The 16,353-nt window shown below is 41.6% G+C and overlaps 1 protein-coding gene across 2 annotated transcripts in view; it reads right to left on the bottom strand.

The window, feature by feature from the left end:
- Positions 1-10,080: 10,080 nt before the first annotated feature.
- The window catches only part of rbl1 (retinoblastoma-like 1 (p107)), a 34,275-nt gene continuing 28,002 nt past the window's right edge, over positions 10,081-16,353 (bottom strand). For both annotated transcript variants that reach the window (XM_080423693.1, XM_080423694.1), the window contains exons 20-23: positions 14,398-14,546; positions 11,963-12,127; positions 11,285-11,665; positions 10,081-11,187 (exon numbers count right to left, since the gene is read on the bottom strand). In XM_080423693.1, the coding sequence (XP_080279819.1) occupies positions 11,459-11,665; positions 11,963-12,127; positions 14,398-14,546 (521 nt within the window). In that variant the 3' untranslated portion in view covers positions 10,081-11,187; positions 11,285-11,458. The remainder of the gene's footprint in view (positions 11,188-11,284; positions 11,666-11,962; positions 12,128-14,397; positions 14,547-16,353) is intronic.

Here is a 16,353-nt window from a genome sequence, read left to right as displayed (position 1 = left end):
CGGTGGTTTTGTCCAAAAATCTTTCACTTTTCCATGAAAATATGAAACTTGGTACAATTGTACAGTTTGGGACCCCGAACATTTTCAGATATGGGGCCATCGCAAAAACGCCCCCTAGTGGCCATGTTGGCCATTTTACTGAGGAGAGGTTTTAGCACCAAAGACAAAGGGGCAAGTAGTGGAAGGAAAGTATATGCCTATTTCATCCTCACTCAACATGATATGATGACACCTGGGGTCTGATTGCCAGAATGGTGACAGCCCTGGTCTGATCAGCCCAGCCCTACAAATGTTTGCTGAACCTCTCCTCAGATGAAAATCACTCCCTTGGTGAATGGACGCAGGCTCGGGCGGTAAGCAAAACACACTCCAACATTTATCCTTAAATGGGTTGTTTTAAGACTGAATATAACTAATTGTGGTTTCTACTCCCATCCCTAGGCACCATAGGGCTCTTCAAGTGACTCTGTGGTTGGTTTGGGTTTCTAGATGATATGTCTTTCAAATGTAAATTCCTGTACCTGTACATTCACTATATTCCACTCAATATGCATGTTGACTGGGGAATGCTATCTCTCATAGATTCATGTTTATTCCCCTTTTCATGCAGAGATGGCAGATGATAACTGTCAAGATCTTCAAAATGACACTGGCCAATGTACGAACACACTGGCCAATGTACGAACATGGCTAGGACCACAACACAAGATGTTGTGGTCCTAGCCATTGCACATGTGTCAGAGCTGAACATTGAGGAGCTATGGTTGGCATTTGGGACTGGCAAGAACTTCAGACATATTCCTGCCCATGAGATTGCCAAGACTCTGGGTCCTGACAAATCCAAGGCCCTTCCTGTGTTCCATGCCTTCACTGGCTGTGACACAGTATCTGCATTTGCAACCAGGGGCAAGAAGAAAGCCTGGGAAACCTGGAATGCCTATGACATGGCAACAGAGGCCTTCATGGCTCTGTCAAAGGCTCCAAAACAAATTCCAGAGGAAGTCATTTCCATTGTGGAACGCTTCACAATTCTCCTCTATGATCGCACCAGCAGCCAACTAAACATAAATCAAACTCGTCTGGAGTTATTCACAAAAAAAGGAAAAGGGATGGAGCAAATACCCCCAACTAGGGATGTACTGGTGCAGCACCTCAAAAGAGCAGTGTACCAAGGAGGACACTGTTGGGGACAAGCACTTGAGGTGGCACCACATATGCCATCTCCAACAGACTGGGGTTGGACAGACCCAAGTAATTGGAGACCATTGTGGTCAACTCTGCCACAGGCAAGCCAATCCCTCCTTGAGCTATTAAGTTGTGGCTGCAAGAAAGGCTGCAAGGGGCATTGCAAATGCAAAAAAAGCGTCCTTAAAGTGCACAGCACTGTGTCAATGTGGAACAGACTGTGAAGGAGGCAGTGAAGAATAAGGTCATCATCAACAACAACGACAACATATATGAAATATGTTCCAACAACAGTAAAACATTTTTTTCTGAAATAAAATCTTTATCTGTGATACATTATGTTTATGCTAATTTGTTATTGTCATATTGAATATAGTTCTGTTCTTTTAGTCACTGTTTTAGCAGGGGCAATGAACCAAAGGCTTATGTTTCTAAACATAAAATACTGTGATTTCCTTCTCACAACATCACTGAATTGACCATTAACTATTCACCTGAACAGTTTGTGATACTGTACATGATATCATTGTAATCCTTGACCATCAAAACATAGGTGTCTGTATCATATATACTGTCTTATCATGTATGGTTCAGGAGATATGATGCAAAATACATTATTTGGTTATGGTGTAAAGTCAAATGGCCACCGTGGCCACCAGGGGGCGTTTTTGCGATGGCTCCATATCTGAAAATGTTCAGGGGCCCAAACTGTACAAGTGTACCAAGTTTCATGCTTTTATGAAAAAGTGAACGATTTTCGTCTCTATCCTCCGGACTATATAGCAACATAAGTAAAAGAGAAAAAAAAAAAAACTGTTAGGATTTAGGAGACATTTGTAGAATCCCCAGAAGCAATAAGATTTTACTTACAAATGTTTGCTTTAAAAATATATATATATTGAAAGATTTTCAAGATTTTTCAAAAATAGCAGATCAAGCTCAGTGCCGCGCTATGAGCTTGTAGATCTGCTATTTTTGAATAGCCAAAGGAATCTATAAATGTCACACATGATGCGTCCCCGGCAGGGCTGCCAACATTGGACTGTCAGAATCCAGGAGATTGGTTGGGGGCGTGGTTAGCAGGGGGTCTGGGGGTCCCCGCCCCCCCCCCCCCCCGATTTTTTTTAACAGATATGTAATTTCCTGTGTTTTGGTGAGTTTGATACTTTAATCAGGCTTGCTTTACTAGCATTGGAAAATAATGGGTACAATTTCATCCATTAAAAAAGTAGGCCTACAGAAATTGATTTGATGACTGAAGCAATGTATCTTTAGTAATAACCATTCATTACTTAAAAGTTCATATCTCTGTATAATGGCATGCACTGACCACACCCCCGAACCGGGGGGTCTGGGGGTCCTCCCCCATAAACTTTTGAACATAGTAGATGTCATTTCCTGTGTTCTGGTGAATTTTGGGAGTTGGATACCAAATCCAGGAGAAAACCAGAAGAAATGACGATCCAGGAGTGCCAGGAGATGTGGTCAAAAACCAGGAGACACCTGCGGGATCCAGGAGTGTTGGCAGTCCTGGTCCCCGGTCTTAATGGGTTAACCTCCTGCAGCCCAGGTGGCTGGTCATGGTGATGGTGTCCAGTATCACTGACACCATGCTGTGATCATAGCAGCCGGCCATCAGAATATCCTCTGTAGAACCTTTCACCATTCATTGCATTGTTCTTAATTAACCCATTAAGACCGGGAACGCATCCATGTCATTTTTAGATTTCTTTGGCTAAATGGTAAAAGGTAAATGGACAAAATGGTAAATGGTGCATTTATATAGCGCTTTTATCCAAAGCGCTTTACATAGATTGTGCATTACATTACATTCACTCATTCACACACACACACACACACACACACACACACACACACACACACACACACACACACACACACACACACACACACACACACACTCACACACATTCACACAGCGATGGAGGAGGAAACCATGCAAGGCACCAACCTGCTCATCGGGAGCAATTAGGGGTTCAGCGTCTTGCTCAAGGACACTTCCACACTAACTCTGGGGGAACCCGGGATCCAACTGAGAACCTCACGGTTCTCATCCTGCCACTCTACCCTAGCCTGGTAAACCCTCCCTCCGGAAATCTCAATTCCATTTCATTTCAGGAGTGAAATGAAATGGAATTGAGATTTCCGGTGTGGGAGGGTTTACCAGGCTAACTCTACCCCTGAGCCACTGCCGCTACTCAAAAATAGCAAATCTACAAGCTCATAGCGGGAGCTTGTAGATCTGCTATTTTAGAAGAACTGTGAAAAAAATTGCAAATATTTTAAAGCGAACATTTTTAACTCAAATCTTTGCTTCTGGGGGGTCCCAGGAACAACGTATTTTGAGATGGGGGTCCGCGGCCAAATACATATAATTTTGGGGGTCCTTGACATGAAATAAGAACCACTGATATTATAGCAACATACGTTTTTTCAGGATTTAGAAGACATTTGTAGAATTCTCAGAATAATCCCTAAAAAAGATTTGAGTTACAAATGATTGCTTTAAAAATCTATATATCTATATATATTCAAAGATTTGCACACATTTTCATGATTAAAAAAATCAAAGCATCCCCTTGCTTGACACCAGATGGCGTTGGGAACCACCCTGAACAGTAATCATTAACTCTATCACATGCCTGGGGGGCTTTATACAAAGATTGTATGGCCCAGTAAAACTTTCCGTGTATAGATGGGTTTCCGCGCGACGTCATCACAGAGCAGAGTGTGCATTCTGCGCATGCGGGAGGTAGAACGACCCGGAAGTGCCATTCACTCTATTGTTATTTTCGGGATTTAGATAGGCATAATGCTGCTATTATAGGCAGAATAGGCATAATGCTGCTATTATATACAGACAGATCCAACTTCCGACAAATCATTTTTATTGAGTAAAGAAGATATTACAAACTGCATCATTTAATCTACTTTCATTAAACCCGGTGAAGACCATTTATTTTATCAATGTACAGTGGCCAGAGATGCTGCGGGTAATAGCGCCCTCTACAGGCTCTTCCCTCCACTGCGCGCGCATCATCCTCAATGTTTACAAACGGGAAACCCATCTATACACTCTTCCAGAAGATGGTAGTAGATCGCGATTGACAAAATATAACGGGCAAAGGATGACTTGTTATGCATGATACTGTTGTAAACTACTCTAGGCTAGCTAGTAATGGAAAATACATGATCAATACAGGCTCTAGTCTTTCTAAAACCATTCTGTTCTTCTACTAAACGGTTATTTTCTTCTTTCTTCTTCGATATACTGTGCTCAAAATACTAATACCTCGATAATTTAAGGGTATTCTAGGGTCGTTTTTGGTGGATTTTGGTATTGGACTTACACAATAGATTTACACCAAACTGAAGGAATAGTCCCAGTTTCAAAACAAAAATCTAATAAAACATAGAGTTCACCTCTGTGAACCAGGTACTTTTGAGTATTTCATTTGTTATTTCGTCAAAACCTGAGGCTTTGCCCACCTAGCAATAGCTATTTTCACCTCCTCAATATTAGGGGAGAACGGGGTAAGATGAACCACTTTTTACTTATGTTGACCTCTAGGCAAGGAAAAATGAGATGGAAGTAAAATCTAAGCATCTACTAAAACTTCAAGATGTCTTCCATCAATTGAAATAATGAGTGTGCATCCATGACAAATGGTTGTAAAAATATGGGTTCTCAAAAAAAAGTGGTCATGTGGTTCAATTTGCCCCAGGTAAGGGGTAAGTTGATCCTAGTCAAGGGGTAAATTTACCCATATGATATTTTGCATTTTCAAGTTTAAACTTGAACAAATAATGTATTCACGTATCAACAATAATTTAATAACACATTTCCCTTTTGCAAATGGTCTTATTTATGTTCTTAATGGTATGTAAACAATATAAAACTAATTAAATAATGTTTGTTATTCAGAACCTTTTAATATTTGCAATTGTTAATACAATATTGAAAACTTCTCTTAAATGAGTGTATTCATCCAAATGAAAGGTCATACAGCATAATTTGAGAAGAAAAGACATAATAAAAAATATGAATGGTATTGAAAATGCTATTGAAAATATTAGGATAATTGGCTCAATTTACCCCAAGGCATTTGGTTCATCTTGCCCCATGGCCACCATTTTGACAAATCTGGCTAGCTTTATGCTTCAGGCTAAGCTTTAGTTAAATGATTCACATGGTTTCATACATAAGAATATCACCAACATGCATGATATATAAGTTTAGGCCTGGGTACATTTGCTTTAAAATAAACATCATTATACCAGAAAAGTAAAAATTTAACTTTGACCAGCACAAAACACTTTTTTATGTAAAAATATGCTTATCACAGTGCCCATGTGTGTCTCCCCTTCACTGCCAGGTAGAAATGATGGGTGTGTCCTGATTTTAAGGTCACATGACCACTCATGTGTATAGTTTTAAAGATACAGGGGGTGGTTCAACTTACCCGGCGGCTGATCTTACCCCGTTCTCCCCTACCTTATTAAGAATATTTCCATGATTAAGAGTGAGGTGAGGTGATTGATTTTCTAGCTGGGATTTAAGTAAACAAATATTATCAGCAAATACTGCATCAAAATAGTCTCCCTCTTGGTTCCCTGAAAACAAATCCATAAAGCACCTTTCCCATTCATCTAAAACCTTTGGAATGTCACTAACTCATTGACCATACACCTCCAATGGTATTTTATTCTGCCTTTTTGGAACAAGTACATTTATCTGATCCCATCCCAGAAACGTTGTGGATTGGCTGCGTGTGTTTCTTCAAAATGTAAAATATATCCTTTATTATACTGCCTTTTAAAATAACCTAACCTTTTATCAAACATATTTTTTATAGAGTTAAAACATATTTTAACTCTATAATGTTCTCTCTGAATCTTATCTTCTTTATATTCCAAGTAAATATGTTCTGCTTTACGCATTGCCTTCCACAAACCATTTAACTCTTGATTCCAAAACGGTTTATTTGAGTTTTTTGAATTTTATTTTGAAAGTTAGACCGGCCCTCATGCCTTTGGCCATTCCCCAACTCCCCATACAAAAGTTCACAGATTCCGCTATAACCAGTTATCAAGTTCAAGCTGTGTTTTTTGCATTGTCTGCATCTTATTGACCTGTTCGTTTAAACATTTTTCCATTTTAGATGAACAAAATTAATTGGTACACATCTGCACATTCTACGTTTAAATTAATTACTCACTTCTATTTGGAACATGGTTGATTTCATCAATACTACCAACTTGTGGCCGCGTGATAAAATTAGGTAGGGTAAGTGATTTTCTTTGGTTAAAATAAGTGTTAAATAGCTCTATATTCTGATAGTACTCATTGCTATAGAGTGTTTGTTCAGTAAAAGGAGTCTCCTTGTCGCTCTTTATAAAATAGAAAATGCATTTTCGTTTCAGTTTCAGTTTCATTTCCAATTTTATCCAATCAGGATAGAGAACTCAATCAGGATATAGATTAAACAAGTGAAATTGGAAGTGATGACACTAAGAAATGAGCAGGCAAAATTGGAACTGGAACACTATAAAAGTGAAGCTTAAAAATGGGTACTTTCTCCTGATTGGCTGAGATTTTGACACTTACCGGAAAATGTATTTTCTGTTTATTAAAGAGCTGGAGAGACGGGGAGACTCCTGTTACTGAACAAACACTCTATAGCAATATAGTGCTTTAACCTTTTAACAAAATACTTTTTGTTTTAACCAAAAAAATATCACTTACCCTACCTTTTTACTTTTATTTTTATCCCGCGATTTTGTAACCCTATTTTTTACACCCAGTGCCAATTGTCTATGTAATCCTGGGCACTACCTTCCCTCTGCCAACCTAGGGAGGCCAGGGCCGAGCTCATGCCTCCTTCAATGCATGAGAGCCAACTGACCTTCTTGTCACCTGACAGGGGAGAGTTTCCCTGGTTGGACGTAGCGCGTGGAAGGAACACGTTATTCCAACCAGTTCCCTTCCCCTCCATCAGGCGCCCCGGCTGGCCAGGGGGAGGCAGTATAGTGACCAGGATTACTGCATGTTTTTGTGAGGGTACCTACCCTAGGAGACACGGGGAGAACATGCATACTTACCTTTAAAAAATGATAGTGAGTGGTCTGGAACACGTCACCAATTAAATCAAAACATTGGCAATCTGAAATAACTTTAGTTGAGCACCTTAAAATCTAAGCAAGTCCCCAGACAGTCAAATGGTTCAGCTATATAAATCAACTGCGGCCCTTCCTTTCGTTGAGATTGATGTAAAGTTATCTTCAAGGGGGTTTAGACGCACATTTTAGACTCAAGTGGAAATTCTAGAAAGGCTTCGCCGTGTCGATTCACACAGTCATCAATAGAGTGACGTAGGGGGATGTTATCCACTTCATTTAAATGGTCTGGTTGTCCAGTGTTGATTTCGTCGACTAAAACTATGACAAAAAATGTTCGTCGACTACCTTTTTTCACTGACTAAACAAAAACTAAAAACGAAATCAAAGCTAAGGTATGACTAAAACTAAGACTAATATACTGACAATTTCGTCAACAAATAAAAACTAGACTAAAATGTTAGTGAGGGATCTAGTGGAGAAGAGATCCAGTAGAACTAAAAGACAAGACATTTTGTTTGGTTGTGCTCAGGTGTTGCGCTCTGAAAATGGCAGATCTACAAGCTCACGTAGATGATAAAAGATCTTTATGGGCTTTGCCCGCTCCTATATATATATATATATATATATATATATATTTATATTTATATTTATATATATATATACATATAGTCAACCTGGCCGTCTCGCAGCGACGGCTGTGTTGTTGTCTGTTCATTCTATCTGCAAACCGACCTCGGTAAGCGCAGATTCCTCGTGACTATGTTGGTATTAGTCATCCAGGTGTTGCAAACACTGCCTCTGGCGGTCAGAAGGAATGAAGTAGAACGAGAGTTATGCATATAACTACGAATTCCGGATGACCGCCAGAGTTGACTGTCACTCGGAATCTCATTCTCGACGAAAAGATTTCAGGAGGATGATCGCTGTGCACCCCACCTATATAGGTGGCGTGCGTGCACACAGGTCACGAGTGACTTTGTTGGTATTAATACTCGTTTCATTTCCAATTTTATCCAATCAGGATAGAGAACTCAATCAGGATATAGATTAAACAAGTGAAATTGGAAGTGATGACACTAAGAAATGAGCAGGCAAAATTGGAACTGGAACACTATAAAAGTGAAGCTTAAAAATGGGTACTTTCTCCTGATTGGCTGAGATTTTGACACTTACCGGAAAATGTATTTTCTGTTTATTAAAGAGCTGGAGAGACGGGGAGACTCCTGTTACTGAACAAACACTCTATAGCAATATAGTGCTTTAACCTTTTAACAAAATACTTTTTGTTTTAACCAAAAAATATCACTTACCCTACCTTTTTACTTTTAAATTTTTATCCCGCGATTTTGTAACCCTATTTTTTACACCCAGTGCCAATTGTCTATGTAATCCTGGGCACTACCTTCCCTCTGCCAACCTAGGGAGGCCAGGGCCGAGCTCATGCCTCCTTCAATGCATGAGAGCCAACTGACCTTCTTGTCACCTGACAGGGGAGAGTTTCCCTGGTTGGACGTAGCACGTGGAAGGAACACGTTATTCCAACCAGTTCCCTTCCCCTCCATCAGGCGCCCCGGCTGGCCAGGGGGAGGCAGTATAGTGACCAGGATTACTGCATGTTTTTGTGAGGGTACCTACCCTAGGAGACACGGGGAGAACATGCATACTTACCTTTAAAAAATGATAGTGAGTGGTCTGGAACACGTCACCAATTAAATCAAAACATTGGCAATCTGAAATAACTTTAGTTGAGCACCTTAAAATCTAAGCAAGTCCCCAGACAGTCAAATGGTACAGCTATATAAATCAACTGCGGCCCTTCCTTTCGTTGAGATTGATGTAAAGTTATCTTCAAGGGGGTTTAGACGCACATTTTAGACTCAAGTGGAAATTCTAGAAAGGCTTCGCCGTGTCGATTCACACAGTCATCAATAGAGTGACGTAGGGGGATGTTATCCACTTCATTTAAATGGTCTGGTTGTCCAGTGTTGATTTCGTCGACTAAAACTATGACAAAAAATGTTCGTCGACTACCTTTTTTCACTGACTAAACAAAAACTAAAAACGAAATCAAAGCTAAGGTATGACTAAAACTAAGACTAATATACTGACAATTTCGTCAACAAATAAAAACTAGACTAAAATGTTAGTGAGGGATCTAGTGGAGAAGAGATCCAGTAGAACTAAAAGACAAGACATTTTGTTTGGTTGTGCTCAGGTGTTGCGCTCTGAAAATGGCAGATCTACAAGCTCACAACGCGTCACAGTAGAGCTGCTATTTTCAGCATGCAACCAAGTGTAAAGTCAGCCATTACGACGCCATCAAGGCACCGCCAAAATACATTTTAGTCGACTAAATCAACTGTAGATTTAGTCGACTAAAACTAGACGAACAGCTAAACATTTCAGATGACTAAAACGAAATAAAAATGTGCTGTCAAAATCAGCACTAGTTGTCCACCGATTCGGCTGTTGACATGGGTTTGTATAGGAAGGGGGCGTGTCTGATAAATTCTGAATCAGGGGAGCTCACTAAAGCCTGAGATCATGTTAAAATGAGCTCACTAAAGCCTGAGTCCATGTTAAAATGAGCTCAAACACGTTTGAAAGTGAAAGTTGAGCACAGAGCAGGTTTACCTTCAATCTCGACATGTTCTTAACTGTTCAGGAGGATTCAAACTGGCAACCTTCCAAAACATGCCTATAGTTCTCTTACCGTCAGTCTTGCATACATTTCAACCATTAAATAACACATGGTGATAAAACAACCCAATGTTTTATTATTGTACAAATTGCAATGACCAAATCGGCAGAATATGTTCCACTGATGAGAAATAATAGTTATGTCTCCGTTAAAACAGTCACAACGATACTGATTGTATTCAGTTTAGTCATTTTAGAAAAATATGATCTTTGAACATAATTGTTATTAGAAACTCAGTTGAGACATTATTTACATACAAGATGATTGAGTGTCTCCATATTAACCCCTCGAACCCTATTATACTTGCTGACTGGAGTCCCCCAGGGGTCTATACTAGTCTTTCCCCCCCCCCCCCTCTACACTAAATATCTTTGCAGAAAATAGCCGAAACCAGACTCGTCTTGTCGTGGCGTGTCTCTCTTCTTTAGCTTTCCTGTCTCAAAAAAAGCTTTCCTGTCTCACGGAACTGTCTGACATTAAGCATTCAATGACTAAAAGAAACCTTAAAGAATAAAAAAAAAAAAGGTAAAACATGGCAAACAATCATAAAATGTGGACATTCCTATATTGGAGAAATATGTTCAGTATTTCAAAGGCTGAAGTGTATTCTTCAAATGTCACTTTGAATAAATTGTCCGTTAGTGTACGGTCTGTCTGTCTGTCTGTCTGTCTATTGTGAAAATATAAGAGTACACAGGATTCATATCACCTCCTAGGACACAGATTTGTGTTCATAACTTTGTTATGGCTTTTAGCAGAATGAGCAACACTAATGTTTTGTCTGTGACAGGCAAGACATAAGATAAAGAATCCTATCGCTAATTTTTATGAGACTGAATCATTGAAAAGTTGTTGCTGTGTGTTACTTTGTATCGTTTTACTGTTGCTTTGGCAAAACATGCCAATAAATTATAAATCAATGCTTTTCCTTTTCATCATCACAAACAGGAACATAAGTTAAATGTGGTTAATTATAATGATGTGATTTATCATCACAACACCTTTAAGATGATTGAAGAATGAAGGCAGTGTAATGCTCCAACCTGTGTCCTTTTCATTAATGTGTGTGTGTGTGTGTGTGTGTGTGTGTGTGTGTGTAATATATACGGTTTGCGTCTGTCTGTACCAACACACTTGTGTGTTTTGGACATGCAGTGTCTCTGTGTGTGTGTGTGTGTGTGTGTGTGTGTGTGTGTGTGTGTGTGTGTGTGTGTGTGTGTGTGTGTGTGTGTGTGTGTGTGTGTGTGTCACACACACACACACACGTTTCTCATCAGAATACTTGTGTTGTTCCAACAGATGATTAACTGTGTTTTAAATGTCCCGCTAAAAGTTTGTCCACTTCAACATTTCGCTCAACCAGAGATCTCTGGTCCGCCCGCCCGTACGTCTGTCTGTCAGAGACTGTCTGTCTGTCTGTCTGTCTGTCTGTCAGAGACTCTGTCTCTCAGACACGACGTCCTGCAGTCGTTTGAGCAGCACGTCTGGGCCGCCTCCCCCTCCCCCATTCTCGGGACACGCCCTCTTGCTGGGCGAGTCGCAGCCTGGCGGTGACATCATTACGTCTCCCTCCATGGTGAACGCCCTCTTCCTGCTCACACAGCCCTGCCGGATCATCCGGTTGATGTCCGTCAGCTCCTGTAGAGAGGAGAAGAAAGCATGAAGAACAATACTGGGTCAAAACCAGTGTTGATTTCGTCGACTAAAACTATGACGTAAAATGTTTGTCGACCACCTTTTTTCACTGACGAATCGATCTACAAGCTCACAACGCATCGCAGCGCGACGCGTTGTGAGCTTGTAGATCAGCCATTTTCAGCATGCAACCAAGTGCCCGGGCCGGGCTTAATACCACGGGCTAGGGCCCACATTTTTGGCCCGTGCAGGGCTCTACTAAGAATAGAGGGTTCAAGTGGTGTGTGTGTGTGTGTTCACCTTAGAGGGGCTCCCGTTGATCCTGTAGGTGTAGGACCCGGGGGTCAGGTGACCCGGGGACGACTTGTGAGGAGAGACGTACAGAGAATGTCTCTGAGAGACACGCCGAGGAGACAGAGGCTGAGACCTGACTGACGGGAAGGGCGAGAGAGGAGGGGCGTCCATCTGAGAGAGACAGAGAGACAGAGAGAGAGAGAGAGAGAGAGAGAGAGAGAGAGACAGAGACACAGAGAGAGAGAGACAGACAGAGAGGTTAGAAACCCATACAAATTGTGAAACCTATTATATCATTGTCAGGCAGGAACCTCTTATCATAATTTTTACACCCTACTTGATCATACTACAGCGTCACACAAAAGTAGCAGATCTAAAAGCTCGAAACATGGTGCGAAGTGACGCGTTTTGAGCTTGTAGATCTGTTATTTCTTTGTTTGAATAGGTATGGCAGAGCGGTAGTACCGTTGGCCTTGAGGGCATACCGCATTGTTGACCGTAGGTCTCCCTTCCGGGACAGACCAGTCCGCTAGGGCAGGATGCTCTCACAGTTTGGGGGGGGAGGTGCATGTGGCATCCTCACTCCTAACCTTCGGCTGCGTCATTGACCACTGAAACTCAAAACTATTGTCCGAACATTACTGGATTTTCGTACATCGTACGCCAGGGCGTTGAACGCCAGCAAGTGTAAACTGTGCTCTAGTTGGGACAAGGGCCACTGTATAGGTTGGAGCGTTGCTCTGTGCTTATGCTGCTCTAGATATCTGCGGATGATGTTAAGTAGAGGGTTCAGCCTCTCTACCATTGAGATGCTCTCCGCGTGTGGCCCCCACAGGTTGCATGGGTGCCATCATGATGCTTGCCTGTGGTATTGGAAGCATTGTCCCCAGCCGGTACATCGGGCTGCTCTCAGATGGCTATCTGCTAGTGCTCTTGTCCTCACTGCTTCATCTGCAAAAGTGAGTAGGTGCCTAGGTGGGCTTCATGCCCTGCCCATTGCCAGAGACTGTTAAAGTGGGATTCCGATGGGTCGGGGTTTACCATATGGCCGACCCCTCCTTACGTCCTCAGAGGCTTTCTGCCTTTCACGTCAGCTAGCCTATTGATTTTGTTAGTTTGCTCCTCAACCAGGGGTGGATCAACTGCATTCTAGTACCTGCCTATTGTGTCCCGTCCGGGCTCTGTGGCAGGACATAGCTGTGATGGCTGGAGTTTGGTTGTACTTGTCTGTGATGAAGGGCACAGCTGTGCCTTGGCTTAATGGAGACTTTCATTACTGCTTTCAGGCAAATGTACGTCTTCAGCGGACCTCTAGGTTTCCCCCAAGGCATTTTTTGACCGGGGGTGTTGGCAGAGGGGCGGCCATAGCTGAGTGGTTAGTGAGCCCGCCTAGGGAACCAGAGGCCCTGGTTGCCCCAGGTTCGATTCCAGGCTATCCCAGCATATGTGCCGATGATATGAAATTTGTCCCTGAGCAAGACTCTTAACCCCAATTGCTCACAGGTTCTCATTGGAAACAAGACCGCAAGGACTTTCATGAACGACCTGTTAAAAGGAATTATCCTTAGAGCCTCTCCCTCAGTGATACAGGCTTAGAGCAGGCCAGGAGATGCAGCCGAATGGGCTTCATCTTTATGGGCTTTGCCCGCTCCTATATATATATATATATATATATATATATATATATATATATATATATATATATATATATATATATATATATATATATATATATATATATATATATATATATATATATATATATATATATATATATATATATATATATATATATATATATATATATATATATATATATATATATATATATATATATATATATATATATATATATTTATATTTATATTTATATATATATATACATATAGTCAACCTGGCCGTCTCGCAGCGACGGCTGTGTTGTTGTCTGTTCATTCTATCTGCAAACCGACCTCGGTAAGCGCAGATTCCTCGTGACTATGTTGGTATTAGTCATCCAGGTGTTGCAAACACTGCCTCTGGCGGTCAGAAGGAATGAAGTAGAACGAGAGTTATGCATATAACTACGAATTCCGGATGACCGCCAGAGTTGACGGTCACTCGGAATCTCATTCTCGACGAAAAGATTTCAGGAGGATGATCGCTGTGTGCACCCCACCTATATAGGTGGCGTGCGTGCACACAGGTCACGAGTGACTTTGTTGGTATTAATATTCGACCTATGCGCGAGCGCGCGATGAATATCCAGGTGTTGAAAACACTGCCTCTGGCGGTCATCCGGAATTCGTAGAACCTTAGTTATATGCATAACTCTCGGTTCCACCTGACAGAGATGATATGTCATTTGTGGTTTATCTGTGTGTGTGTGTGTGTGTGTGTGTGTGTGTGTGTGTGTGTGTGTGTGTGTGTGTGTGTGTGTGTGTGTGTGTGTGTGTGTGTACCTTGGTATCCATGGTAACGTATCTCAGGGCAAAACTCTTCATCTTGAGGACAAAGACTGAGTTGTAGAACTGGATGAGGTCACCGCGATCCTCCTCTACCGATTGGCCGGAACCAGCTCCGCCTTCACCCTGATTGGCCTTTTCTGCAGCTGAGGATTCAGATAAATAAATATACCTATAAATATACTCGGTGTCTCCCAGGGCTCTACACTAGAGCCCCTGGTATTTCCCTCTACACCAAACGGCCTTCTTCAACGTCAACTCTCACGCTGGACGCTAACCAATGTGCGACCCCAACGGCACCTTCCCGCGACCCCATTTTGGGTCGCGACACATAGTTTGAGAACCGCTGTTACATTACATCACAGTCATCTAGCAGACGCTTTTATCCAAAGAGACTTACAATAAGTGCATTCAACATAGTTAGGGAAGAAAACTACTAATCACCAGAAGCCAGTTGCACCACCTCACACTAAGTTCAAACTTAGCCTAGTTATAGCTTAATCCATTCAATCCGGGGACGCATCTCTGTCATTTTAGATTTCTTTGGCTATATAAAATAGCAGATATACAAGCTCATAGCGCGGCAGAGCTTGTACATCTGCAATTTTTTTTAAATCGTGAAAATGCGTGCAAATCTTTGAATATATATATTTTAAAAAAATACATATATTTAAAGATTTGCACACATTTTCACATTTAAAAAAAGAAAAAGCAGATCTACAAGCTCATGGCGCGGCACTCGGTGCCGCGCTATGAGCTTGTATATCTGCTATTTTTGAATAGCCAAAGAAATCTAAAATGACAGAGATACTTTCCCGGCTAAATGGGTTAAATGGCTTTTTAAAAGCCATTTAAGCTATAACTAGGCTAAGTTTGAACTTAGTATGAGGTGGTGCAACTGACTTAAGTGCATTCTCTTCCAAAACAAGCAACTAAGAGCATACCTAGCGCTAAGGTAAAAGTGCAATATATCAGCTACCTACTTTCATAAACAGATGAGACAAATAGGAAAATCAAATGAGCAAGAGCTAAAACAAATAAGTGTATCGAATAAACAAGATCCAATAAGACAAGAGCTCAAACAAATAATTGACAACAAGTAGGCCAGGCTAAGAGGAAGGGTCAGGTAGTGTTTCCTGAAGAGGTGGGTTTTCAGCCTGCGGTGAAAGATGGGCAGTGACTCTGCTGTCCTGACATCAGTGGGGAGTTCATTCCACCACTGTGGGCCCAGAACAGAGAAAAGCTGTGACCGTGTAGATCGGCCAGAAGGACCACTGAGCGACGAGGCAACCAGTCGCCCCGAGGTGGCAGACTGAAGTGGTCGGGCAGGGGTGTAAACATCGACCATAGCCTGGAGGTAAGAAGGAGCTGTTCTTTCACTGCCCTATAGGCTAGCACCAGGGTTTTAAACTGGATGCGAGCCGCTACGGGGAGCCAGTGTAGAGAACGGAGATGGGGAGTTGTGTGGGAGAACGGTTGAACACCAGACGAGCCGCAGCTTTCTGAATAAGCTCCAGAGGTCTGATGGCAGATGCCGGGGCACCAGCAAGGAGGGAGTTGCTGTTCTACAACATTCTGTAGACCAACTTCACTCTCCAGATGCTCTAGAACAATGTCATGGTAGATTGTGTCACTTTAGATTGAGCTCAGTTCAAGTGTAGAAACCATCATGGAGTGTATTTTAAACAAACACACCTCAGGTACAGATAACTTACATCATCGCTCAGCATGCATGGACACAAAGATACACACTCCATCCAAACACACACACACACACACACACACACACACACACACACACTCCAAACAAAAGATACACACACTCCATCAAGAACAATGTGATGGTAGATTGTGTCAAATGTGTCACTTTACATTGAGCTCAGTTCAAGTGTAGAAACCATCATGGAGTGTATTTAAACAAACACACCTCAGGTACAGATAACTTACATCATC

This window comes from Gymnoscopelus braueri, assembly GCF_963280865.1.
Source record: "Gymnoscopelus braueri genome assembly, chromosome: 3".
Classification (NCBI taxonomy): Eukaryota; Metazoa; Chordata; class Actinopteri; order Myctophiformes; family Myctophidae; genus Gymnoscopelus; species Gymnoscopelus braueri.
This window is presented reverse-complemented; position numbering and strand designations above follow the sequence as displayed.